Source organism: Equus przewalskii, chromosome 15, assembly GCF_037783145.1.
Source record: "Equus przewalskii isolate Varuska chromosome 15, EquPr2, whole genome shotgun sequence".
Taxonomy (NCBI): Eukaryota; Metazoa; Chordata; class Mammalia; order Perissodactyla; family Equidae; genus Equus; species Equus przewalskii.
Genome location: NC_091845.1, coordinates 26,220,731 through 26,247,512, shown reverse-complemented (window position 1 = coordinate 26,247,512; position 26,782 = coordinate 26,220,731). Strand labels below are relative to the sequence as shown.

At 45.1% G+C, this 26,782-nt stretch overlaps 1 protein-coding gene across 6 annotated transcripts in view; it reads right to left on the bottom strand.

Moving 5' to 3' along the window:
• The window catches only part of ADAMTS9 (ADAM metallopeptidase with thrombospondin type 1 motif 9), a 165,667-nt gene that overhangs the window by 11,420 nt on the left and 127,465 nt on the right, over positions 1–26,782 (bottom strand). For all 6 annotated transcript variants that reach the window (XM_070574766.1, XM_070574772.1, XM_070574770.1 and 3 more), the window contains 9 exons: positions 26,060–26,233; positions 13,819–13,992; positions 10,409–10,603; positions 9,214–9,346; positions 8,587–8,681; positions 8,377–8,471; positions 8,151–8,284; positions 6,325–6,416; positions 1,335–1,439 (listed from right to left, as the gene is read on the bottom strand). In XM_070574766.1, coding sequence (XP_070430867.1) covers positions 1,335–1,439; positions 6,325–6,416; positions 8,151–8,284; positions 8,377–8,471; positions 8,587–8,681; positions 9,214–9,346; positions 10,409–10,603; positions 13,819–13,992; positions 26,060–26,233 — 1,197 coding nt within the window. The remainder of the gene's footprint in view (positions 1–1,334; positions 1,440–6,324; positions 6,417–8,150; positions 8,285–8,376; positions 8,472–8,586; positions 8,682–9,213; positions 9,347–10,408; positions 10,604–13,818; positions 13,993–26,059; positions 26,234–26,782) is intronic.

The window sequence follows — 26,782 nt, the reverse complement described above, 5'->3', positions numbered from 1 at the left end:
AACTGTGGCAGCTACAAAAAGGGACCAGGAAACTGAGATTTCCTAGGAAGGCACAATTGGATGTTTATTCCTTTCCCAGAGGGAAGCAGGTTGAATTTCTTCTTTATAGTCTGATTTTGATAGGGCTGCTAGATTTAGCAAATAAAAATATAGAATCCCAACTCCTACGTGAATTTCATGTAAACAACAAATATGTTTTTAGAACAAGTATGTCCCATGCAATGTTGAAGACGTGCTTATAGTAAAAAAAAAAAGGTCCTCGTTTATTTGAAATTCAAATTCAACTGGGCATCCTGTACAATGTTGCTTGGCTACCCTCCTTTGGAATAATATCACGCTTTCCATTTCTCTTCTTCTTCTTCTCCTACTCACATTTCTGAGGGGACCCTGAGGCAGAAGGCACGATGGAAAGGGCCTGGGGCCACAGGCCACACTCCAAGTCTCCCATTTGCCATGGGTCAGCTTCCTGCCTCACATTCTCAGAACTTCGGAGGGCAGGCTGTGAAGGGCTGCCGCTTCTGCCCTGGCTATACATGAGCATCACCTGGGGAATCTCAAATACTACCCTTGCTCCAGAGATTCCCAGGCAGGGAAGCTGGGTGGGCCTGGGCACATGCATTTTAAACTTTCCCAGGTGATTCTAATTACACCCAGGCTGAGAAACAGTCCACAGACCTGCTTCCCAAGGTGTACTGTGCTTAGGAGCCACCTGGGGACCTTGTTGAGCTGCAGATCCTGACTCAGAACCTCTGGGGCCGCAGAAACTGCATTTTCAATAAGCTCCCACGTGGATTCTGATGCTCCACGTAAGCCACACCTTGAGTAGCAAGAATTTAGAGCACGAAAAACTGATGATTGTAGAACCCGTGTTTCTTTACCTCTCCACAAACTCTCCTGATAAGTTATTCCTTTCTTTCAGCCCTGTCTGTATTTCAATTTTCCTTAAATAAACAAACATCATTGTTCCTAGGTTCACCAAAGTGAACTGAATGTTGGCTAATTGCAAGGAATCAGAGCCACACACTCGCTCAGAGGCTCCTTAACTGCTTCTAGCTTCCTGGTCAGGCATCCTTCTAATTACTTGGATGGTTCACAGGTTCACATCTCCGGGAAGAATTCACCAGAAGGGAAGCAAGGCTCTCTCTGCTCCACTCACCTACACACGCTTCACCTTAGATTTATTTTCTAAATTTTCTTCCTGACACCTTACAAAATGGTTCGAGGAAGTGGGAAAGCACATTCGTTCCTTCAGCAGCACCACCACGACGGAGGGAGGGAAGAAAGGAGGGAGGGAGAGAGAACAAAACCCATCCCCCAACAATCGGTAACCTTACCAGCGACTTCTTGATGTCAGAGACGGCGTAATTCCCTTGAGAGATCCATCTGGCAGAATCAGTTAAAGATAGGCCGGTTCCGTAAAGGTTAATGCTAAAACGACCCTGGAATAAATGCCCAACGAAAAAGACTTTTAGTTCACGTGACGTCCCAAGCAAAGGTCACACAATAAAAGGTAACTTGGAAAAGAGAAACATATTAATTATGATAGCTACTAATTATTGAGGGTTTTTTGGAGGGGGGATTGCTCCGGACCAGGCACTTTAGGTGCATCATCTCATCCATCCTCGCAAGAGCTCTATGAAGGGGGTTTTCTTTACAGATGGGGAAACTGAGGCCCAGCGGAGGTGATTAACTTCTCCAGGATATAGTTAAGGTCCAACTCACTTTTTCCTGACTTCAAAGTCCTCGCTCTCCACCACCGCCATTCTGCCTCCCTAAAACAGCAATCCTGGTGTTGCTCACAATTATCAGATTCCTTCAGGAACAAAATGCGACAGTGTAATTTTTCTAACAAGATCTCGCTGCCAAAGCTTCCTGGGCTTCAGCTCCCCGCGGTGCTGAGCACTCCGCGTCCTGAGCACAGCGGGGCGGGAACTTCAAAGGGGAGGCGCGTTCTCCGCCTCGGCCAGCAGAGGGCGCGCGCAGCCCGTTCCAGACCGCCTGGGGACCGCGGCCGCCTCTTCCCGGCCGAGGGGACCCGAATCTCCCAACTCGCTTCAGGATTCTTCTCAAAATGTGGCCTCGGCTGTTTCCATATTTATTTCTAAGAAGCTGCTGCAGCGGAGCTCCCCTCTTGCTTTCCCCATCTGTCTCTGTTTCTGTCCTTCAAAAGGGACTCCGCAAAGGCCTCTGAAATAGTTTCTTGAGGTTTCCTCCTCCACAAGGAGCAGTTTCGGAATTAAGCCTGTTCTGCACGAACACGCTTGCGGTGAACGCTTCCCCTCTGAACCCTACAATCCAGTACTTTGTCAAAACAGTCTTTAACAAAGCAAGTGGAGAGCGGTGAGGTGGAGCCTCACAGCCAGTCAGATCTAAGTGTAAAATTAGCTCCTTCACTCACGGTTAGATCCTGGACAGATTTTTTTAACCTCTCAGAACCTCAGTTTCTCCATCTGTAAAATGGGAGGTAATAACAGTACCTCCCTCAGAGTAGCATAGAGACGACAATGAAATTAGCCATGTAGTATATGGCTGGCACCTAGTAAATACTCAAAAATATTGATAGCAGTCCTACATTTTCTAATTGTTTTGTAAGTGTTCCTTTTACCTCTCCAATGTAACAGTAAGCTAATCTCCGGGAGAGACTTAGCATTGCTTTGTTTGTTTATATCAATCTCGGTTTGTCATGTATGACTAGGCACTTGATACATTCTCAATAAATATCACATCCTAGCTCTTCTATTAAGACATCCGGGACTAGGTCTAAATTGCAGCGCCATGTCAGTTCCATAAATATTTGCTAATAAGAGTTTATAAACCCTTTGGAGGCTTAGATTCCACATCTTTAAAATGGGGACAAATAGGATTCCTATTTATAGAGGTGACAGGAGGATTTAGTCTGGCCTAAGTCAGTGCCTCTTAACAGAGGATGATTTTGCCCCAAGGAGGGGAAATTTGGCAATATCTGGAGATATTCTTGCTTGTCACAACTGGCAGGTGTGTGTGTGCTATTAGCATCTGGTGGGTAGAGACCAGAGATACTGCTAAATATCCTAAAATGCACAGCACAGTCCCCTACAACATAGAATCATTCAGCCCAAAACATCAACAGTGCTGAGGTTGAGACACCCTCGTGTGGACGATGGATTTAACCTAGAATCCCAACTCCTCTACTTTAGTGTGACCTCAGGCAAGTGGCTTAACCTTCCTGAGCCCATCTGTAAAATGGGTTAGTAAGACCTAACCTGTGAATAGGAGGGGATTAGAGAGAAGGTATAATGCACCTGATTCATGAACTGTAAGAGAGTAGCTGATAGTTTAAAAATATTTTCAGAAATTATTTTATGACAGTACTATACAGATGTGAGTGGCTGTTATGTTGAGTGGCCTGGATACCCAGGTGTCTGTCGGTGTGGCTGCCCTGGCGGCTGGAAGCCCTCCGTGCGCAGCCTCCGCCAAGACTGGCTTCTGTGTGCTGCATTACCCCACCTGACCATGTTCTCATCTGACTGTCACTCCTGCCCTGAGGAGGGCATGCACACCGTTCATAGCGCCCAGACCACACTGCTGCCAAGGACCGGTCTCTTTCCTCTCTCCCCGTCCTGCTTCCCACGCAGACTGCCTGTCCCACCTGCACTGCAGGGAAAGGCAGACTTGATCTGCTTCCCATCAAAGTTCTTAGAAGGTCCAGGCTGCTGACCTGGCTTCTAGCCCGAGAAGGCCCCCAGCGCATCTGGGTGTCTAGCGTCTGAGCACGCTCAATACCTACGTCTGGCTAGATCTGCCCTCTCAGAGCGGGTGATAAACCTGAATGGAACCGGAAGTCTTCTTCCTGATTTTCTTTTCATCTTCTCCAGTTCACAGATTTGCATTTTCACCTGGCTGACAGTTAGCACTCCAGAAGCTGAGTGCCGCCAGAGGAGTGAAGACCTACTGTCCTTCCCAGCTCCAGTCGGGGGCATCTCTGTCCTCACAGGCATTATCTTCAGGCTCTAAAGGGCATGCGCATTTTAGCTACCACCTCCTGTTGCTGACTTAAAAGTAATTACGAGTCATGCATACACTAGATGATCCATGAAGGCTGGTGAAAGATGTGCCTGAGACAGAGAGGTTTGTTTTCTGTCTGGACAAGAGTGAACACTGCAGAAATCCTGCCTGGAAACAGGATCAGCCAGACACGCCTGCCCATCATGGATTCAGACTCAGACACAACAGGGGATCAATTCCGGCCTCTACTGAGAACCAGCCGTGTGGGTTTGGGCACATTCCCCAACCTCTCCACACCCCAGTCTCCTCATCTGTAGAAAGGGAGCATTCTCAGAGAAGGCTGCGGGGACTACATGCTACACTGACTTAGAGAAGCTGAGCACGGTGCCTAAAGCATAGTAAACACTCAGGAAACGCTACTCCTCCCAGAGTCAATAACAACATTGCCACATCCACTGCCATCAGAATACAAAAATACCTTCTGGCTACATCTTGAGTTGAGGGCTCTTGGGGAACCCACCCTTATTGATAAATAAATCCCCAAAGTAACAGCAACGGATGAGGAGGAAGCGGATTCTCGAACAGCCTCCCTCTGCTTTGATTTCTGCGCAATCGTAGGTCAGAGGTGAGCCATCCGCTCCAGAGTCGCTTGCACAGCCGTGTCTCTACAGACCTTTCCCTGGAAAACTGATCTGAAAAACTCATGTCTCTCATCAATACCATTGGTGCTCAATAACCATCTAAGAAACTGAATTCTAGAAGTATCCACTATGGTTTGAAGAATGGACTGGGAAAAAAATACAAATTAGCCTCCTATTGGCATTAGGTTTTCTCATTTAGCAATTGCTTCAGTGGCAGGATTTAGCAAATCAATCAGTTCATTTGTCTCTGAATTACTAAAATAAATGAATGAAAATTACTTTCCATTTACTTAAGCATCCCCCAAAGATACACATATAGAAACAAGCAAATCATGAGACATTTGATAAAGGCAGAACGGGGCCAATCCACTTGCTGTAAAAATGCAACCCATGCCAATGGGGCATTTGAAGGCCATCAATTGCTGTAAAGAAACTGCATTTCAAAAGTTTTCAATTCCTGGGGAATGGAGGAAAGGCCCCTGTTACCCTTATGGTCCTTTGTTTATTTTCTTTCTCCCCTGAGAGCTTCCTTTTCACTTCTCTGCAACGTTTAGCAATGCTTCTAAAGCTTGGAGCTGAGAAAACACTTTGTTAAAAGAAAATTCAGATGTGTTTGTCTTCGGAGGGTCTCTGTGGTTGGGCATAAATCCATCCTGGGGAGACAGTGCCTGGGATTCTGAAGGCATCACCCAGTGCCCATCCCTAGACTTTTTAAGGCTCCCAGGCCAAGTGGGAAATTCCTGACATGGCTTTTAACAACAGCTTTGTGAGGACCTCATGCGAACCAGGAACCAGCGAAAACACTGGTGCCGAATTCTCCTGTCCAGAATCACCTACTTCACTATGTTTGTCTTGCCTGCTCATTGCAGACGCTTCTTGCAAAGACTGATGCCTGCTTTGCAAAAACTGCCCAGGCTGAATATTACAGCATGTTTCAAAAGGCAAGTTAAAACTTGACACATCTCTAAAGAGGCAAGAAAGTGTGGAACTGTAGAATGGGCAGTAAGATTGCCACTCAGCTGCTCTGCTGAAGAGCAAATCCAGTAGTAGATGATAAGTTTGCACTTCTTGGCCTGAACATGGCACGTTTTATACACCTGAAGTAGGGGTGACAGTTTTTCTATATCATGCAATATCCGGAATTTTTAACGGCTGATAGTGGTGTGCTGGAGCCCGCTTGGACTGGCTTTTGAGAGTCAACTCTGCATCTCTCCCCATCTTTCCATTTAGCGACATGATATGGATAGCTTGAAATCAGTCACGGGGAGAATATTTACACCACAGAAACTGGCAAAGGCTACAAAGCATTGCTTTCTTTTTCCCATAGCGGAGCCAGTCATTAAACATTTCCCAGCACTCCACAGACTGTATAACATTCATTTTATTAACCACCATGATTTGTTTAACCAAGCCCTTGCCATCTGATATCTAGTTTGTTTCTAAATATTTTCCATTACAATAGATGCATTTTGGGGAATGCAGAAGTTTGGCATGTAGCTATGATCACTTCCTTAGGACACACTCTCTGGAGTGAAATTACTAGATTAGAAGCTGTGAGCATTTGTGAGGTTCTTGATGCAGGTGGCAAGTTGCCTTCCAGAGCAGCTGTTTTTATAGTCCTATGAACAGATGCGCAAGGGTCCCCAGGGGGCAGGGTGGGACGGGGACCCTTGGTAAGGGGGAGGCTCCATGCACCTACCTGTGGGCACTTGGCGGCACTGTAGCAGTCCCCAGCTGTGGCGAAAGGGACAGGATGCCCTTCACTTGTCCTTGCAAACTGTAAGTCAGTGGCTGTAGGGTTTGGGAGAAAGGGTTAAAAGGAGAGAGAAGGTGGGAGTGGGAGAAAAAGGCAAGGAAGGGACAGGATATTAACAAGGAGACAGGAGTAAGAGAAATAAGAAGAGGAGACAGGAGAAAAAAACCAACGCGAAGTACGATTAGTGAGCAAATGGATCCAGATGTGCACTCGCTTTTTCCCCTTTCTATTTGTGGTTCTGAGAGCCCCGTTCCCTGGTTTTATCAGCATTGCCTGTCTCCTCTCAGTACAGAAGCAAAAAAGGGCTTGGGAATCCATTCCCATAGAAGTAAATATGTGAATCTCCTCGCTTAAACGGAGAGTGATTGGATGATGGTGAGTCTCTGTAACCGCCCCCCAGGCTTCAGGATGGGGAAATAAGCCAGAAAGGCATTTCCAGCTACTTAGGAGCTATTCCCCGAGGCTTCCTCTGTCCTCCCGTGGCCTGGGCACAACTCCTGCCAAAATGTGCAGCCGTCACAACCCACATCTTGAAAGTATTAATGGCAGTTTCTCAAGTTTGGGGCTAACTTGCAGTTAAAAAAAAAAAAAAAGCCAATAAAATGATGCTCGTGTTTTTAACCCTCTTGTAGCTCCTGAGACCAGATTTGCACATGGGGACGGTGGATCAGGAGGCATCAAATGAGGAACCCCACAGAAGTGTCTCGGAGGCTGGAGGCAGCTCTCTGCCTTTCCGCCTGGTCTTTAGGGAACAGCAGAAGCGGGCTCAATCCTTCCGCAGTTAACACACTTCGGTGGGAGGGAACTCTGAGTCCCCTATCCTGCGTGAAAAGGCGCCCTTCCCTGCTTAAACATACAGAAAAGCCCTAAGTCTTAGCTGGGGTTTTTTCTAAGCAGAGAAACTGCAGACCCTCTGCCTTTCGACCTAATCAGTCTAGCCAACGGCAATTAAAAATATCTTGGTATCAGTCAAGTTTAACCTACGATACAATAAAGCGATACAATATTACGGGAATAATGTTAATGAAGAAAAATTAATTATTCACTATTTCTGTTTTCCTCTATTCAAGGGAACGTGTTTGGATATTTGAGCTGTCTTTAACCACTCCCATGATTAATGTCCCTAACAAAAATGCAATGTTGGCCAGACTATGAAATCAGCCCACGCGCAGGCTGGGTTAGGAAAGGTAATTCTGTGCTCCATTTTTCTTCTGTAAATTGACAATCAGATAAAATAGTTTTATGCCCATGTCTGTGTGTACACTGTGTGGGTGGGAGCTGGGTGGGGGCAAATGCTGCCATATGAATCTCTTAGCTTTGGGGTTTGTGTCTGCTCGCTCTTCTCCCTTAAAAACTTCTGTGACCACCCCTGCTCCCCCAACACTGGTAGCCTGTGCCTGACTAACTCCTATTCAACCCTTAAGGTCTCAGTTTCAATGTCCTATTTTGGGGGATGCTGCCCTGACTCCCCACACTGCAATGGTGCCCACTGATGGCCTCCATCTACTCCATTCATTCATTTATCACAAATCTGAGGGATCCCAGCCCTGTGCTAGGTATGTTCCAGGCACTGAGGGTACAGCAGTGAACAAAAAGGAGCAAACCCCGCCCTCAGGCAGCACAGACCAGGACTGTCATCACTGGACGTAAGCTATTTTGTTCCTCTTCACAGCCTCAGCACTTCGCCCTGGCCAGTGTGTGGGATGCCTCTGCTGACCGAATGGAGAGAATAATGCACACGTTCCCATATGACCTCCCACTGAACTTACTTATGATCTGCATGCTGGTCAGGTCTATTCGGATCTTCTGGAAGCTGGAAAACCCAGCTGCCGTGTAGTCCTTCCGACACTGGCAATCATCGCGTCGGCTCCCATTGTAGGGACATTCGGTTGGGTTGTGAAGCCTGCGTTACAGAGAGAATGTTCTGGTAAGGATGGGAGGGTGTTTCCAGGGATCTCCCAGCATCTGGGCTCTTCTGAGCCTGGGTTCTCCTACCTGTGCCCATAAACCTCAGAGAAATTCTCAGAGTCGCCATGGACCAGTGTGACGTACTCTTTCGGGTGGTCAGACTGCATCCCTGCACAGAATACCTGAAAGGCAGACCAGAAATAACCTATGAAGAGCAGCTCAGAAATGGGACGATGAGAGCCAGGGCCGCTCACTCTAAAAACATTCTAGAAATAATGACTGATATCTGACATTCACCTTCAGGAGCTTTCCTTTGATGATCAGGAAATATTCACCATCTTCACTGGCACCTTTCAGTCTTTTTACCTCCTTGCAGTTCTGGGGTAACTCACCTAGAAAACACGAAGTGCAAAAGTGGAGAGGATGCTCCAAGACGTGCATGGTCTGCCTATGGAATGAATTATATGTTCGCTACAACTTTTTAGCAAAGGGGATAATTTCTTTAAAATAAATTCTTTCTTTCTTTTTTCGGTTGGTAAATGTTTGCTTTATTTATTTTTCTTTTGGTTTTATTGAGAAGTAATTGAGATACACTGTATAAGTTTCAGGTGTGCAGCATAATGACTTGACTTACATATATTGTGAAATGATTACCACAATAAGTTTAGTTAACATCCATCACCTCATATAGATACAAAAAAGAAAAGTTTTTTTCCTTGTGAGGAGAACTTTTAGGATCTACTCTCTGAGCAACTTTCAAATACACCATACGGCAGTGTTAACTGTAGTCATTATGTTGTACATTACATCCCAAGACTTATTTATCTTATAGATTCTCTATTTCTAAAAAGGGCAGGCAAACAAATGAACAAAGAAACGCTTTTCTTCATGCTCCAGAAAGATGGCTTCAGTTGGTCAACTTACAGTTATAGCTATTGTGGCAGGTTTTTCTTTCTTCTGGCTTCAGATCAGCGGGGCATAAGTTGCTGGGCTGGTCCTCATTGGTTAAACATTGTACAGATCTGTGCATTACTCCAACGCCACAAGACACTGAGCACTATAAGGCAGACCAGAGTCAGTGATGTGGCTATGGAATCTGGGATGCATGGGCTTCTAGTGGTGTGGACCTCAGAGCCTGGTGGCATGGGCAGGGTGTCACTTTAGACTCTATGTTGCTGAAAGCAAATAGCTGAAATATACTGAGCACTTACCATGGAGCAGTCTCTGTGTTAAGCTTTATATATACACATTTATCCATCCATTCATCCATCTATCCATCCATCCACTCATTCATCTTACATATATATATATATTTATGCATACATAAGATATATGTGTATATATACATTTTTCTCATTAAGTCTCACAATAACCCCATGAGATAGTACTACCATTATTCTATTTTTACAGAGGGGACATTGGGGCTCAAACGTTAAGAAATTTGTTCAAGGTCATGGTGGAGCCAGGATTCAAACCCCAACCACTCTCAACTGGTCCTATGCTTTCATCTGATCCCTTTGCAACACTGACAGCCTGGTGGTCAGGGCTCAGGGGGCTGTGGCAATTTTCCAGGGCAGTCTCAATTTAAACTAGCCTCACTTATCGTACCCCTAATGCAATGAAGTATTCCCAATAGAGAAGGACTAGAACGTATAGACCACTTAACAGAAGCGACAAGTAACTCTTCAGTAACTCTTGTTGAATGACAGACAGAGTTCTAGGTGCTTTTAAAAAAATTGTGGTAAAATATATGTAACTTAAAATTTCCCAGTATAATCGAAGCGCTTGGTATATATGAACTCGTTTCATCTTCACAACCACCCATTTTGCAGATGAGGAAATGGAGACATAGAAGTTGTACATTCAACTGGGAAGTGGCGGAACCAGGATTCAGATGGAGGCTGGCTGGCTTCCGAGCCCCCGCTCTCAGTGCCAGGCCATACTGCCAAACAGGAGAACCCTTCTTTTCCCATCAGCCTGTTTCAAGATGCTAACTCCTGTTCCTCACCAGGGTCTCTCCTGGAAGGAGAATGACTTAGGGTAGGTCAGGCAGAACGTGCTTAAGATGGGGTGTGAGAGCCAAAAGCTTTCAAATTTGATAACTCGATGGTCTACTCACACTTCCCCAGTTGCCAACTCTCCAGGTGGCCGAAACAGGGCACTCGCTCAGGTAGCAGGGGTGGACACTGGGGGGCTGCGTGCCAGGGCAGTTGACCGTGGTTTGGTAGCTGTATTCATAATTCTCCTTCCCGGTGTAAATCTCGCTGCAGGAGACGAGCCTCTGCTTGTAGCCCTTTCCACAGGTCACTGAGCACTGACAAGAGAGGGGTTGAGAGGAGAGGCTGGAGCAGTGCCTGGGGGCAGCCCACAAGAGGCCCCTGACCTCCCCATCGAACGCTGACCCCGTGACAGCGCTGCAGAAAGCTCTCACTCGATTAGCTCATTTATGCATTTCAAGTGGCAGGCCCCAAGCACACGGGAGACGTGCAGCCCGTACAATGCCTCTCAGGCTCTAGTGCTTCCACGACGTCTCCTTGGCTCTCACTGTGGGTGGGGATGCCTCGAGCCCTTTCTGTGGATTTCAAGGGGAGAAGGAAAGGGAGGCGCCCAGCTGTCGCTTGTTCCATTTACAGCATCCACAGCCCGACCACACTGGCTGACCAATCATGCTTTTCCAAACCTACCATGACCACATCAGAGAAGTGACCAAGTGGGATGGGAAGAGAGCTGGAGCCCGCCTGAGTCAAGGGTGACATCTAGCACTTAGCCAAAAGGGAGCTTGCGGACAGTTTTCCTTTCCCTCTCAATGAGGTTTGCTTTCCCATATGCCCTGCACTGAACTTCCTACTCTCTTCTCTCTCCCTGCCTATACGCCTGGACGGAAACGCTGCCTTTCTGCTTTATTCTCTCTAAATCATGCTGTCATTGAACCCTTTTACCAAAATTACACAGCATTTAAAATACCCAAACAGTACAGAAAAGGAGAAAGAACAAATATCTTACTAGTGTCCCAGCTCCCTTCTGTGATGGGACACCTAATTGATTATGCATAAGATTTCATAATACATTCAACCTCCCTAGCTAAGTATTTTACATAATATATTATTTAAAACATCAAGCTGAATTTAGTTTTGATGATATTTTTAGGCAATGTTATCAAATAACTGGCCATCCCTCGTGAAGGCGCTACATAAAATTAGGGTAGAGGGTCAGGATTTTTGAGACCAAAGGTTCTTTGAGGAGGGTCAGATGAACCCCCGGAAATGGTTTGCAGCATGTGGTGTGTTACGCTTTTTCTGGGCTGAGGGATCACAGCTTCCATCAGTTCTCACTCACTGTTAAAAGTCACAGTGTTGTTCTTTCCTAATGTCTCCTGAGCTGTGGCTTTAAACCATGTGCCTTCCTCTCCTGTAACTTTTCCAGGGACGAGGCTCCCCTTAAGGAGGTCCTGGAGGCAGGAGGGAACAGGCCCAGCCAGAGGCACGGAGAACACCCCTGGGGCCTCCCTTCCAGCTGGCTTGAGACTTGGAAATGCTCTGCGTACGTTTTTTCCTTCTTTGGCTGTTGCTGTTCAATTGCCGGAAGACTCAGTTGACGCCAGGCCAGGGGGCTGGGAGGCTAGTCCAGGGTGTTTCAAGCATGGGCAGAGGCTACCAGATGCTCTGTCTGTCCGAGAGGTGGGTCTTTCAGACTGGCTCACCCAGCGCTTGCACACCCCGACCTCAGTCTGTGCTAACATAAACAAGGCTGTACGTCTTCGAAGCAAGTGGGGTGACCCTTTACCCCATATACCGGGAGCCAAAGCAGCCCAGTGACCATTTGTGTGGGAGACACGTTGGGAGATAGGCGTTTGCTGATGGAATTGAGCCCAAATATGGTCAGGTTGTATTCAGAGGCCTCTACATCTCTGAAAAGAAGCTGGAAAGAACACACACTCTTAACTAGCTGTTCAGAGCATCATGAATACGTTGACTGCCGCTGGCTTCCTTTATCCATTTCAGACCAGATTGCTGAATTATAGGAGGCTTGTCTCTGGGGAGGGGAGAGAAGAGTGAGGTAAGGAAGCTCTTACTCCTGACTCGCCACCTCTTGAGGTCATGTGCTTGTTTCCTCATGAGTGTGGATTACTTTCCTCATTTGAAAATTACGGTAAAGCAAAATGAAACAATAAGAATGTGGGGAATGTGGGCTCCTTGCATTAGTGATACACTTCAGGCCCAACCAGGGAAGCGCACGCATCAGCCAGGGGTCATGCAGCCCTCTTTTCTGATCCAGCCCAGGCCTCCTCAAATTCAGGTGGGGCGGAGCTCAGAAGAGAACACACAGAACTCTCCAGGGAATAGGGGTCTCAGAGAGAAGGCGTGTTGTGCTGTGGCTCTTGCATTTTATGAGAAGCTTTTCTAGAGGGAATTCTGGTCCAGTCCCCTTGGGATCACTTCTCTTGTAGCCTTCCTTCCTCAGGGTCCTTGTATCTGTGCAAAGTCCTGTCTCCAACCCTCTAATCTTTGCCTGTAAATTTGCAGATTTTCAATTCATGACATAACTGAGAATTTGCAGAAGTGTGGAGTCTTTTTTTTTTTTAAATCTTCTCCCTATCTCATCTTTTGGGGGTTAAGATTAAGGTTTATATTAAAGCTGTAGGAATAACACGGCTCAAGTTTTAGAAAGAGACTAAAACTCTTTTAGCATAATAATAGCAACACACATGGGGCCGGCCCGGGGGCACAGCAGTTAAGTGCACACATTCTGCTTCAGTGGCCCTGGGTTCCCAGGTTTGGATCCCGGGTGCAGACATGGCACCGCTTGGCAAGCCATACTGTGGTAGGCGTCCCACATATAAAGAAGAGGAAGATGGGCACGGATGTTAGCTCAGGGCCAGTCTTCCTTGGCAAAAAGAGGAGGATTGGCAGCAGATGTTAGCTCAGGGCTAATCTTCCTCAAAAACAAAATAATAATAACAACACTCAAAAGACTAGCTAAGATGAGGGTATCAATCTTGGCAGTATGAAAGGTGCAGAACTCCAGCAAGATGAACGACCAAGAACCAAGCCAGAAACCAAGAAGAGGTGGCCCCCAGGAGGCAGAGAGGTGGATGGTCCAAGGGACAGAAGCCTGAGGAGGGAGAGAGGGCAGAAAGGAAGACTTTCCTGTACTGAGAGCCAGGGTGTGGCCTTGGGCAGCAGCCCTAAGAACCAGAAGTTGGGGACTATGCCTTTTGAGGAACAAGGAGGGGCGAATTGAAGAGAAGAAGGCGCCCACCCCAGACACCCTCTCCCCCTACCCCCGTTGGGATCTGAATGGGTTGCAACCTAGGCCTCAAACCCAAAGTCACAGACGATTTTAAACACTCACCAGACTCTTCATGTTCCTTGTAGGCCAATAGTAAATCTATTTCCGAATGATTTGGACTACATTTCCCCTCCACTCTTTAAGGGCACACAGACAACATACATCTTTCTGCCCTCTTCCCTCTGTTGCCCTCAAGCAATCGCTGACCTAAAGGTGGTTACAGAATCTCCAGGACAGTACCTCCGACCATTCTCCTGTGATCCAGACATACTCGCAGGGTTGCAAGCTGCAGCTCTCGCGGTCCGCAGGCCGCTTGCTCATGTCACAATGCACGCCATGAACCTCGGTGCCTTTGTCCTCCTCAACACACACCACCTTGCGGTACCTGGAGCCTTCGCCACAAGTCTTGGTGCACTGTTATAGACAGACAAAATAAGTGTTGATGTGGAAGAATAATACATGATATTATAGCCCCTTACTGTAATGATTTGTTTTCCTGTCTATAGAAAAGACTGAGATCTCTGAGCAGAGGGATTATCAGAGAGCTCATTATTTTACCCAGTTACCTAACAGCACTGTTTCTGGAATAGCAATAAGCATTTAACACACGGCTATGTGAATGAAGGAATAAAAGCATGAGTGAGTGAATTTCAGGTTTAGAAAGGACCTTAGGACCTGATTACTTCACCCATCCAAACAGCGAACCACTTTAAAACTCATGGCCAAATGGTTATCCAGCTGGCACCTAAACACCTCGAGCATCAGGGAAGTCATTCCTGATCCAGGCAGCCCATTTCATCTTATTTAACATGGAACTAAACATCTCTCTCTCCAGCCTCTTGTCCTACTTGTCGATCCCAGGGGAGCATAAAGGACAAGTTTCATTTCTCACATGTGCTCTCTCGTCAGGGACTTGCAGAGAGCCTTCTTGGGGCTCCCTAGGGTCTTTCCTCCTCCAGGGTGAACTGCCCTCATCCCTTGATCATCCAGCAAATAGTCACCCAGTTCCTACTAGGTGTCAAGCCCCGTGACGGGTCCTGGGTGAACAGGACTGGACACAAAGCACAGCCCCGGCTCTCAGAGATGAGCTTGTATTTAGTAGCAAAGACAGACATTAAAGACGGAGACAGCTGGGTAGGGAGATTCAGCAATGACTATAATCTCCGTTTTTCAGATGAAGAAACTGCAACTTAGCCTGAGTGTCTTGTCCCAGGTCACACATCTTTGTGAGGCAGACGAGACAGATATTTTTATTCCCCTAAACCATGGCAGGAAAATAGAGCAAGCGGTATGTTTCATTCTAGGACGATTTCTAGGCTGTCTACTAATTCCCTATCTTTTTTGCTTTAACCAACAGCAAACCCACCCTAACAGTTTTAACTTAGTTATGTGTGTTGCTAAAGGTCTCCCAAAGCCTGTTTTATCTAAAGCTTCCGTCTCACCCAGCATTTCTAGACCATGTTGGAAAGCCACCCTCAGCTAACCAAGGCCTGTGCCACGGATGGCTTCTGTTTCCTTAATGCCCAAGATTACCAACCCTGGGCCTTATCTCACTACTGTGAGTTTTGTTGTTGGCGTAATGTCATTTAAGCTTTCTCATTTTAGTCTTCTTAGGGAGGGCCAGAGACCCACCTCTCTTTTTCTTGTCACAGGCCTCCCTCCCTATTACCACCTGCCTCGCCCCAAAAGCATTTGACTTTGGCACCTAGCTTGACTCAGAAATGTCTTTCCTGATAAACCCCATGTCTTTGTTTGTTTGTTTGTTTTGGTAGTAAAATGCACATAACATAAAATTCACCATTTTAAAGTGTAAAATTCAGTGGCATTTAGTCAGTTGCAACATTGTATAGTCATTACCCCTATCTAGTTCCAGAATATTTTTATCATCCCAAAAACAAACCCTGTACCCATCAAGCTGTCACTCTCCATTCCCCCTTTCCCCAGCATGTAGGCAACCGCCAGTCTGCCTTCTGTCTCAACAGACACGCCGATTCTGGGTATTTCATATAAATGGAACCATCCATTAAGTGGCCTTTTGTTTCTGGCTTCTTTCATTTAGCATGATGTTTTCAAGGTTCATCCATGTTGTATCAAGTATTAGTACTTCATTCCTTCTCATGGTTGAATACTAGTCCACTGTATGGCTATACCACATTTTGTTTATTCAAATGTTGATGGACATTTGGGTTGTTTCCATCTTTTGGCTGTTGTGAATAGTGCTGCTATGAACATTCCCATACAAGTTCGAATACCTGGATTCCATTCTTTTGGCTATATCCCTAGAGGTAGAAATGCTGGGTCATGTGGTATGCTCTGTGTCTTTTGTTAGCCCCAAGTTTCTTTTTGGGAAGTAGAAGAGATACGTGGTATGTCCTGGTGGCCCCTTCTCATTTGCAAACGTAACTCAAAATTTTTGCTGCTTGGAAGCAAACTTCGACGTCTCGAGTGTGGAGTCATTTGTAATTTTTCTGGGGCACAAACATGAATTGAAAGCACTGTGAGGTGAGCATGAAGGAGCAAATCCCTTCCGATCAGTGCAGGAGGCTGGCTGAGCCCAGTTCCTAGCTCCACCCTGGCTCAGTGGTTTTGGGATTTTCTGTTCCCCTGGAGGATGCTGGGAACTACTGTGAAGTACTAACATTTTGTTTCTTCATAAAAAAAAAACAAGAGCCAAATGAGTTAGAGAGCCACTGAATGTTACCAAAAAACCCACAATGGTTAATCTGTGATGTGTAGATATAGGCAGAAGAAATACTTAACTCCCCATAGAAAAAAAATTCCTTAGAAAATCAAGTCTCAGTGACTCAAAGAAGATCATGATTATTGAGCAGCCAACCTGGACTAAACCTCCCAGTGTCCTCTCTCATTTTCACTCATCCATAGAGCTTTCATCTGCGTCAATAAGTAACAGTTTAGAGCAGAAACACAAGGATCACTAAATGCTTTCTGCTTAAGTGTTTCTCCCTCTGTTTTAAAGAATGGTTAACCACCATAAAAACTATTTTGCCAATGGGAGAAAAGGGAGTGGGGAAAACTTACCCATAATATAACTTTTAGAAAACTAAACTAAGTAAATAAGTGACTTGCCCAGTGCTTTGGAATTAATCAACAGCAGCTCTGAAAATCACCTGGTCAGGATTTTCCCCTGGAGTCCTAAGGAGAACCCGGGGGCCAGGAGATCAGCAAGCAAATCCAGCCCAGACTACAGCATTTTATCAGCGTTTGGTAATATCACTTTCCCTAAGTCCTGGGACTTAAGACTGTTTCCTCTATCCTGGAAATGATCTAGAATGGTCTAAAAAACAGCCGGAAAGCTCATCAAGCCTCATTTTAATTTCCAAAAGGTTTTCTCAAAATTCATTACAGCTTTTAGAAAAAACTATACCAAGTGTGTAAGTCACACCACCAGGCTCCTTGAATTTCAGCACAAACCGTAATTCAGAAAGCAAATCATCCCAGTGCTGGGCTAAACGGGGTAGCTTGCCTACTGTCCTGCGTGCCATGCGTGCCTTTAAGTGAACTGAAATTAACAGGGAAAACAACTTTCCAAATTGGAGGGTGAAGAAGACCTAAAATAAACTTTTAAGGTACTATTTTAGTTAGCCAGGTAGGTTGGCCGCAGTGTGATGGTCTAAAAAGGGTCATTTCATGCACTGGGTAGAAATGGTCTTTCCTTAAAGACTGTAATCAAGTTAGTTGCTTTATACTTACTTGAGATGCCCTAACCATGGGGGAAAAATCACTTCGTATTCATGTGCTCTACCTTTTCAGCTGTTGATTTTCTCCATGGACGACAGGATTTGTTGTGCTGTTTCTAGCGCCAGGCTACCACTGTCAGAGGGTGTGTGGACAGACAAGCCACGGAACAAGTGAGGAACTTGACAGCACACTGTTGTGTGTGTGCTATGCAGAGATTTTTGTGATAAGGAACAGTAATTACACATCAATTTATCTCAGATTACTTTAAATTAAGAAAAGAAAAAGCAATCTTTAAATTACCAATAGGTTCTATTCTCAAAGCTCATTTTAAAGTCAGGTATGTGGAGTTTGGACATTTTTGCTCCAAAATAGTATATTTGCAAGGGAAAAGGGCAGACACAATACTATGGAGACATTTCATAACTTTAAAGTCATTCACTTTTTCAACCAATGTTTATTACGGGCCAAGTTCTGGGCTGGGCACCGGGATACAGCCCTGGCATCCTCCTCCTCAGCTCTCTCTGTGATGACACCCAGAGTGGCTGCTTCTCCCAGCTTGGGGTGCGCACGTGTCAGGACAGCTGGCTACCTGGTGACCACTGGGGTCTAAGACTTAGGGCCACCTTGTACAGCTGTGTGAGCAGATGTGGGTTTCCTAACAGAGTGTGATGGAGTCAGAGGCCACAGGGTCTTCTGCAACTGTGACAGCGAGAGAAAAGGAAGGATAAGGGGCGGGACTGCTCACAATGCCGAAAGGCGTGCCAGGTAGCGGTGGATGAGGAGGAGGAGCGAAGGAGGAGACGGTGAACTAGGCAAGGAGGAGAAGGTGCACTCTCAGTGGGGCTCAGCGTGCATGGAGGCTGCAGGTGAATGTCATGGGGAAGCGGGGCAGGGGCATGACTACAGGATTTGGGGTTGTTAGAGCCTGCGATTTGAGAGGGGGATTCCAGCAGGTGGGCAGAGGCCAGGTCATGAAGGGGCACGTACACCTCCTACACTGCTTAGGAGAAAATCCAAACCCATGCCCTGGCCTACAGGGCATGTCACAACCAGCCGCAACTGCAGGCCCAGCCTCACTTCAGCCTCCTGCCCTCACACAGTCTGCTCCCGCCATGCTGTGCTTTGTCCACAAACACTCTGGGCTCTGTCCTCTCTCTTCCTTCTCCCTGGAACCATCTGCTCTTGCCCTTCACCCCCGACCATCCCGGAGAAGGCAGGACTGGCCCGCCATTCTCTGTCTCTACCTCAGTGCCTTGTTTATTTCCTGTCACAGCACTTTTCACAATTGGCAATTTCATTGAACACGTCTGTTCACTTGTTTCCCGTCTGTCTCTTCCACTAGACAAGAAATCCCGCCACAGCCATTTCATGTTCTCTACCGCATCCCTCATGTTGGGTGCCTGGCACTTGGCGGGTGCTTGATAAGATTTGTTGAATAAATTAATGAAGGAATGAGTAATAAAGAGTTACTATCTGGCCCTTGTACACACATCAAAACCTGATCACTCCCTACGGTGAACGTCATAAACTCTTTGTAACCAACTGACCAGGGACCTGCTGCTCATTGCTAACTTTTCTGTGCTAAGGAGATGAACTTGGGAATCAGTCTACAGCTGATCTCAATAAAAGTCCTTAAAACCTACACATGTATTACAGTGACCCGAGTCCCCGCCCTGGGCCACACAGCGCCGGGCAGCAGTTCTGCAGAGGCTGCACACATCTGAGCACAGCTTGTCCACGGCAATGTGACAAGAAGACACAACAGCTGTTCTTACACAAAAAACAGTTTGCTTGACTATTCCAGAAGACATTTTATAATGTTGTGATTCTCAAGAGCTAAAGGAAAAAGGCCATCAATTATCAGGCGTTGTTCTATAATGTCTTTTGTTTCTTCCTCTTTCCTTCCATCCAATTGTTTTCGTTCCTCCATTCATTCACAGATTCACTCACTCAACAAGTGTCTCCAATGCTCTAGGTACTGGGCTAAGTGCTGTGGAAGACTGGTGAACAAGCTCTCTGATGGCAGACAGCTCATAACATAGACAAGGAAAACAGGCAACAACAATTCAGAGGGCCAACTGCTAAAGCAGAATATTTTCAGGGTGCTATGAGAGCTGAGAGGAGGGTCAGCTGACTCAGCTATTAGTGGGGAGATGGGAACAGCAAGGGCTTCTGAGAAGAAGCAACATCTTAGTTGAGGCCTGAAGGATGAGCAAGGGTGACTGATGGGAGGGAAGGAGCAGGGCAGCCTTGTTGTGATACAGAGGTACTAGGAAGGGAAGAGAGCACGCCAGGGAAAGATTGAAAAAGAACACTGTCAAGATCTGGGAGATTTATTCCTTAATGCTAAGAGATGCATAACCCATAAACTCACAATCCAAATTTGATCAAAAGACCTCTGCAGCTATAAGTAAATTTATATATTAGATTATAATACTTTTAATAAGTAAATCTTTTATGATAGTAATTTTCAAAAGAATTAAAAAGTCGTGGGTTTTTTTTTCCCCCCCAGAAAGAGCCTCATGAGCATTATAATTCTAAAGTAAGTAAAACTGAGCACTAAGAGGTTAAATAACTGGCCCAAAGTGTGCGGGTGACATTAAAAGCCCAACACTGTGATATGCAGGCCAAGCTGAAGCACTGGTTGTCCACCAGGAGTCACTGTACGAAAGAGAAGTAGCCTTTTTGGAAGGTCTAAAATGTCCTAGGCACTGTCCTGAACCCTTCACTTAACCTCACTTGATCCTCACCATGACCCTTCAGCCAAGTCTGCCATAGAATTCCCATTTTGCAGATGAGCTAATTGGAGCCCAGAGATTTGAAGTCAATTTCCCAGATCCACACATTGAGTGGTCTTTTGTTTACAACGTGGTGCTTTTAGGGCACAAATAAAATGAGACACGAATGTCTGGATAGAGCATTGTTCTCTTCTCCAGTTATCCTGCCCAACATTTAAAGTCCAGGCTCAGCCCTTACAGTATCATGACGACACAGTGACGTCCCTTCCCCACGCACAGGCCCCAGGCCTCACCGTGAACAGAGGAGTCCACTGACATGCTCCAACATCATCAGAGTCCCCCAAGGACAAGGCTTAAGGTCTGACTGTCAACCAACCAGACCAAAAATTTCATTTTTAGAAGGAGGTGGGGGTGGTAACTCAGTAAAGGGAATTCTACTTTGATGCCAGCTCTGCAGTAAGAGACTGGACAAGCCATTAAGATAGAAAGAAAAGAGGGACCGGCCCAGTGGCATAGTAAATTTGGCATGCTCTGCTTCAGCAGCCTGGGGTTTGCAGATTCGGATCCCGGGTGCAGACGTAGCACGGCACATCAAGCCACACTGTGACGGATCCCACACAAAATAGAGGAGGATTGGCACAGATGTTAGCTCAGCGACGATCTTGCTCAAGCAAAAAGAGGAAGATTGACAACAGATGTTCGCTCAGGGCCAATCTTCCTCACAAAGAAAAAAAAGAAAGAAAGAAAATAGTTCAACTTAGATGCATGTCGACATGGGAGGCAGTAGAACATAAAGATTCAGAGCATGTGTTCCGGAGGTCAGGCTGCTAGGCTTCAAATTCCAGCCTTAATACTTAGTAAATGCATGAATTTAGATGAATTAACTTATCTAAGCCTCAAGTTACCTCCTCTTTAAGTGAGGATAAAAATTTAATTACTACATCAGAGAATTATGAAAAAGGTTAAACAAAGTCCTCCATATAAAAATACTCAACATAGTGTTGGGTCCGTAGCTTAATAAAAATAAGATCTATTATTTTTATTATCATCAGTAGTAGGGCCACTGGACTATACGACTCTAGGGGATGCCCTCACACTGTAGCCTATGGGAATGGTACCACTGGAGTTGTGCAGTGTACCACCTGTGTGAATGTATAAAACATCCTTGATGATCATGCTATTGTGGGTATGCAAACTAGTGTTTCTCAAGGTGGATACCTGGATTATTTCTCAAAAGGAGGAGGGTGCCATTTGCTATGTGCCTAGCATGAAGCACATCTTGCCAACCAACAGCTAGGTTTTAATAGTCTCCAAAGGGGACGCAAAAGGGAAAAACACATACTCAAAAAGCAAACAAGAGCTCTGGCGGGGGGGGTTGCCAAGGACTGCTAAGAAGAGAACTTCCCATAATGGGGTGGGCCTATGATGGGCTGGCCTCCAGGACATCCCAGTCAGCGGACTCTGAGGCTGTGCCGTGGGATGCTCACTGACATCAGGTCAAGGTGTCACTACATGAAGGGAGGAAAGTCAAGACACAAGCCTGTGCCAAGATATCATGTAAGATGGTAGGAGAGTGAGTGGGTACAGGAGGAGGTGGGAACAAGAAAGGAGGTGAGGGCTGTGACTGACGGGAGCCTGAGGGTGCTGTCCTGTCTAACAAGGACACTTTGGATCATGAAAGAAGGGGCAATTAACAATGACACCAGGACTGCCTGAGGCATAACCAGGACTGCCCCAGGCAAACAGGCTGAGTGGTCACCCTATTCCTGACGTGGTCTACAACGATTTAGGCCAAATGGCTGTTGACATTCACTCTCAGCCTTGTTGCTCTGGGGACATTCTGAGAGGGCCACCAGCATGCTTTGCATTTGGGCAGCAAAGGTTTTCGATGGTGCTTCTCCCTCCTCCAGCTGCCTGGAGGGTCCCTTTGCCAATTCAGTGTCACGTGAGTGCCTCCCACAGCGGTCTGTTCTCCCTCACCTCCCAGGTCCACCTCCTTCAAATTCTCCACTCCGGGTCCAGGCAGATGAGCAAGCATGTTTGCAGGAGGGGAACTATCAGAATCTGCTTTTCTCATTGCTTAAAGGGTCTTTTCTCTTCGTGAGAATGGCTAACCTTTGGTAAACTTCTAAAGATAGGCACAGGCCAGGCTGCCTCCTTAGGTCCTCTATTCTTATATGGAGCTTGAAGGCAATATTTGAGGGAGGATTTCAAAAGATCCATCCGCATAGCCCATGTGAAGACATACATTTCTAGGCAAATTTTGTATAATCAGAGAAGAGGATTTCCTCAGTACCTATTTGGCAGGTTTCTCTTTTTTGGGGGATTCAGGAGGAATGGGAAATGGAGCTTGCATTTTCTGGATTGGCTCTAGCATTTTCAAACGTTGGCCCAAGTGTGAGCAGTCAACTTAGATTCATTTCTGAGCACTGTCTCATTTTCTGCTCCTTGGAGTAGTTACACAGGGTTGAGTTCGGCATGAGACGAAGAGGGAGAGGGAGAAAGCAGGCAGTGGTGGGTCTGAACCCAGAATTACAAAGAGAATCAAGAAGTGACACAGAGGGAGGGAGAGATAAGGGAGCCTCTTCTTCCTTCTAGATCTGACATTGTCCATCCCTAAACTACCCTATCATCTCTAGTTCCCTCAGAACAACTGCACTGTTATTATTATCCCCATTCTACAGATGGCAAACCCAAGGCTCAGAATGGTTAAGAGTCCTCGTTCTAAGTCACACAGCTAGTGCTGGGATATGAACCAGGTCTGTAGAAGTCTAAAGACTGCACAAATTCCCAATAATTTGTATGGCTCAAGTGCAATTAATTTACAATTTAACTGCTTTAGCCATTCCTCCCTGCCACCATCTGATGGAAGTAAAAAAAAAAAGCTCGGAGGAAAACAAGTAAAAACCTTGAGTAGACAGAGAGGGTGAGAGTCCTAAAGAAAAGAGATGACTGCAAACAATGGAGCCAGTCCATCAGGAGGGTGTGGGAGAGGGAAGGCCAAGGCTGAATGCTCACGGGGGTTAAGAATGCAGCTGTAGGAAAACAATCCCATTTATGATTGCATCAAAAAGAATAAAATACCTAAGAATAAATTTAACTAAGGAGGTGAAAAATCTATACACTAAATACTTTAGGACATTGATGAAAGAATTGAAGAAGACACAAAAAAATGGAAAGACATTCCATGCTCACGGACTGGAAGAATTAATATTGTTAAAATGTCCATAGTACCCAAAGCAATCTATAGATTCAATACCATCCCTATCAAAATTTTAATGGCATTTTCCAGAGCAATAGAAAAAAGAATCCTAAATTTGTGTGGAACCACTAAAAGACCCCAAATAGCCAAAGCAAGCTTGAGAAAGAAGAACAAAGCTGGAGGTATCACACTTCCTGATTCCAAAATATATTACGAAGCTATAGTAATTAAAAAAGAATGGTACTGGCATAAAAACAGACACATAGATAAATAGAACAGAATAGAGCCCAGAAATAAACCCACGCATATATGGTCAATTAATATGACAAAGGAATCAAGAATACACAATGGAGAAAGGATAATCTCTTTAACAAATGGTGCTGAGAAAACTGGATACTCACATGCAAAAGAATGAAACTGGACCCCTATCTTACACCATACACAAAAATCAACTCACAATGCATTAAAGACTTGAATGTAAGACCCATAAAACTCCTAGAAGAAAACATCGGGGGTAAGTTCCTTGACATCGGTCTTAGCACTGATTTTTTGGATTTGACACCAAAAGCAAAGGCAACCAAAGCAAAAATAAACACACGAGACTACATAAAACTAAAAGGCTTCTGCACAGCAAAGGCATCATCCATAAAATGAGAAGGCAACCTATGGAATGGAAGGAAATATTTGCAAATCATTTATCTGACAAGGGGTTAATATCCAAAATAAAGTTTGGTTAACATCCAAAATAAAGTTCTATAAAGAACTCATACAACTCAATAGGAAAAAACCAAGCAATCCAATTAAAAAATGGGCAGAGGATCTGAATAGACATTTTTCCAAAGAAGATGTACAGATGCCTAAAAGGTACATGAAAAGATGCTCCACATCACTAATCATCAGGGAAAGGCAAATCAAACCCGCAATGAGATGTTACTTCACCCTGTTAGGATGGCAATTATCAAAAAGACAAAAAATAAGAAGTGTTGGAGAAAAGGAAACCCTTGCAGTTGGTGGGATGTAAATTGCTGTAGCCACTATAGAAAACAATATGGAGTTTCCTCAAAAAATTAAAAATAGAACTACCATATGACCCAGCAATTACACATCTGGGTATTTATCTCAAGGAAACAAAAACACTGACTTGAAAAGTTATCCGCACCCCCATGATCATTGCAGCATTATTTACAATAGTTAAGACATGAAAACAACTTAAGATCGACAAATGAATGGCTAAAGATGTGGTCTATATATGCAGTGGAATATTATTCAGCCACAATGAAAGAATGAAATCCTGCCATTTGCAAACATGGACGGACCTTGAGGGCATTATGCTAAGTGACATAAGTCAGGAAGAGAATAACAATTATTGTGTGAACTCACTTATATGTGGAATATATTAAAAAAAACTGAACTTATAGATACAGAGAACAGAATGGGAGGTGGGTGAATGGGTGAAGGGGTCAAAAGATATAGAATCCCACTTATAACTAAGTCCTGGGGATGTAATATACAGTACGATGACTATAGTTAACAATAACATATCACATATTTGAAAGTTGCTGAGAGTAGATCTTAAAAGTTCTCATCATAAGAAAAAATTCCTAACTATGTGAGGTGATGGACGTTAACTATAACATAGTTATTGCTAACCATAAACTTATTGTGGTAATCATTTTGCAATACATGCATACATTAAATCATCATGTTTTCCTAAAACTAATACAATGTTATACATCAACTATATCTCAATAAAACTGGAAAAAAATAAAGTGGCATTGCCGTTAGCACTTATATAAAAATAAAATTTAAAAAGAGAATACAGTTATGGTACCTTCTGAGGGCTTAAGAGAATAAACTTAAGATCAAGTCCGGCTTCTTCCACTTTCTAGGTATGTGATAGTTGGACAAATGACATTGGCTCTCCAAACCTCAGTTTCCTCGACTGCAAAATGGGATGATAATAACAATACCCACTTCATCTAGTGGTTAAGAAGATTAACTGAGGAGATGACCATAAAGCAGTTTGCCCAGAGCCAGGCACTGTTCCCCCCTGTTCTGAAAGCCATTCCTAGTGGGAAATTCTTGTCTTACTCCTATGGCTGAACCTTTTACAGCACACCCTTTCTATTTTATTCCTGCATCAGCGGACATGGTTTTGTTTTCTAATTTTCTTTCCCCCTTTTATACCATCTAATCTGTTCTGGAGACAAAAGTTACCTCCTACTAATGCCTTACCTTCCTAGCCCGACTTTTCCCCAGGGACAGAGTGTTTCCTTTAACTAAACATTAACTTGGAGCAGGAGACAAACAAGTCCGTCTATTTTTGCATCAACTGAACAATTCTTCAGATTCCATCACTTCTTTAAATGTTGGAAATCCTTTACTGATTAATGAGGGTTTCAAATGAGCGCCTGTCTTCTACCTGATAGCTAAAGGCATGGAAGGAGGAAAAATACAGAGCAGGTACTGCCAAGAGTCTGTCTTGTGGCTGTCTGAACTAATACAGAATGACCAAGTCTGGATACACATTTTTAAAATATTTCTTCCACCTCCCCCTCCTTCTGTGAAAATTATCTTTATGCACTTGGCCCAAGGCCTGCAAAAGTCCTTCTGGAGGCAGCCAGACTTGGAACATTCAAGAACACAGACGCAGGAATTGCATAAAAAGGAGGGGCTCTCCCAACGCTGGTCGGAGTGAACTGCTCGCCGTCTGATAGCAAACATTTTGGGAAAGAGTCAGCCTTGTCACTGTGCTTGACGGCTTCACAGGGGAACGGATGTGATGATAGCAAGGGGGTTGAGCAAAATGCCTGGCAGGTGCCCACTTCCTGGCTCTACTTACTTCTTGCCATTCCTCTGCCTTCCAAGCGTAGAGAGGACACGGCGGGGCTTGGCAGGCGCGTTCCGACTCTGGTCTGGTGTACGGGTTGCACTGGGTCTCTCTGGCTATTTTGTGTGTTCCCATCTGACAGCCCACATTTCTCCGCCGCACGCCTTGGCCGCAGGACACAGAGCACTAAGAAGACAGAGAGTGTAAGTGGGAGCTTTGGGTCATTTGGCGGGGTGGGGGTGATGACAGGGGTGGAGAGGGTCACAGACATGGGGAATGCACTGGTAATCCAATGACTTTCACAGCTATCACAAAGCTTTCTAATTTCCAATGAAAGGGACTCAGGACAATGTCTTAAACCTAAGAACTCACTGCCTGTGAATGCTGGTGAGGGAGGAAGCAACTCAAATTTTGGGAAATCTCTAAAGTTAACAAAACTCTTAGATGACTGAAGACGCTGGGAGGTCATTATGAAACAGTGTAACCTAGAAATAGTGCGGCCACGTGAGATGAAAATCCCAAATGATTTCTATCCTGGAGAATTTGAACTTTTTGAAAACTGGAGATACAGTACTGTACAAGAAGGATTTCTTGGCAGATTAGGAGTTTATAAACTAAGGAGAATAAATCACTGAAGCTTTTAGGGCCTTATAAGTAGAATTATTTTCTCCAGTCTCTTCCCTTTCTTGCTTCTATTCCTGGAGATAGAGGAATTTTTTTTTTAAAACTATGGAA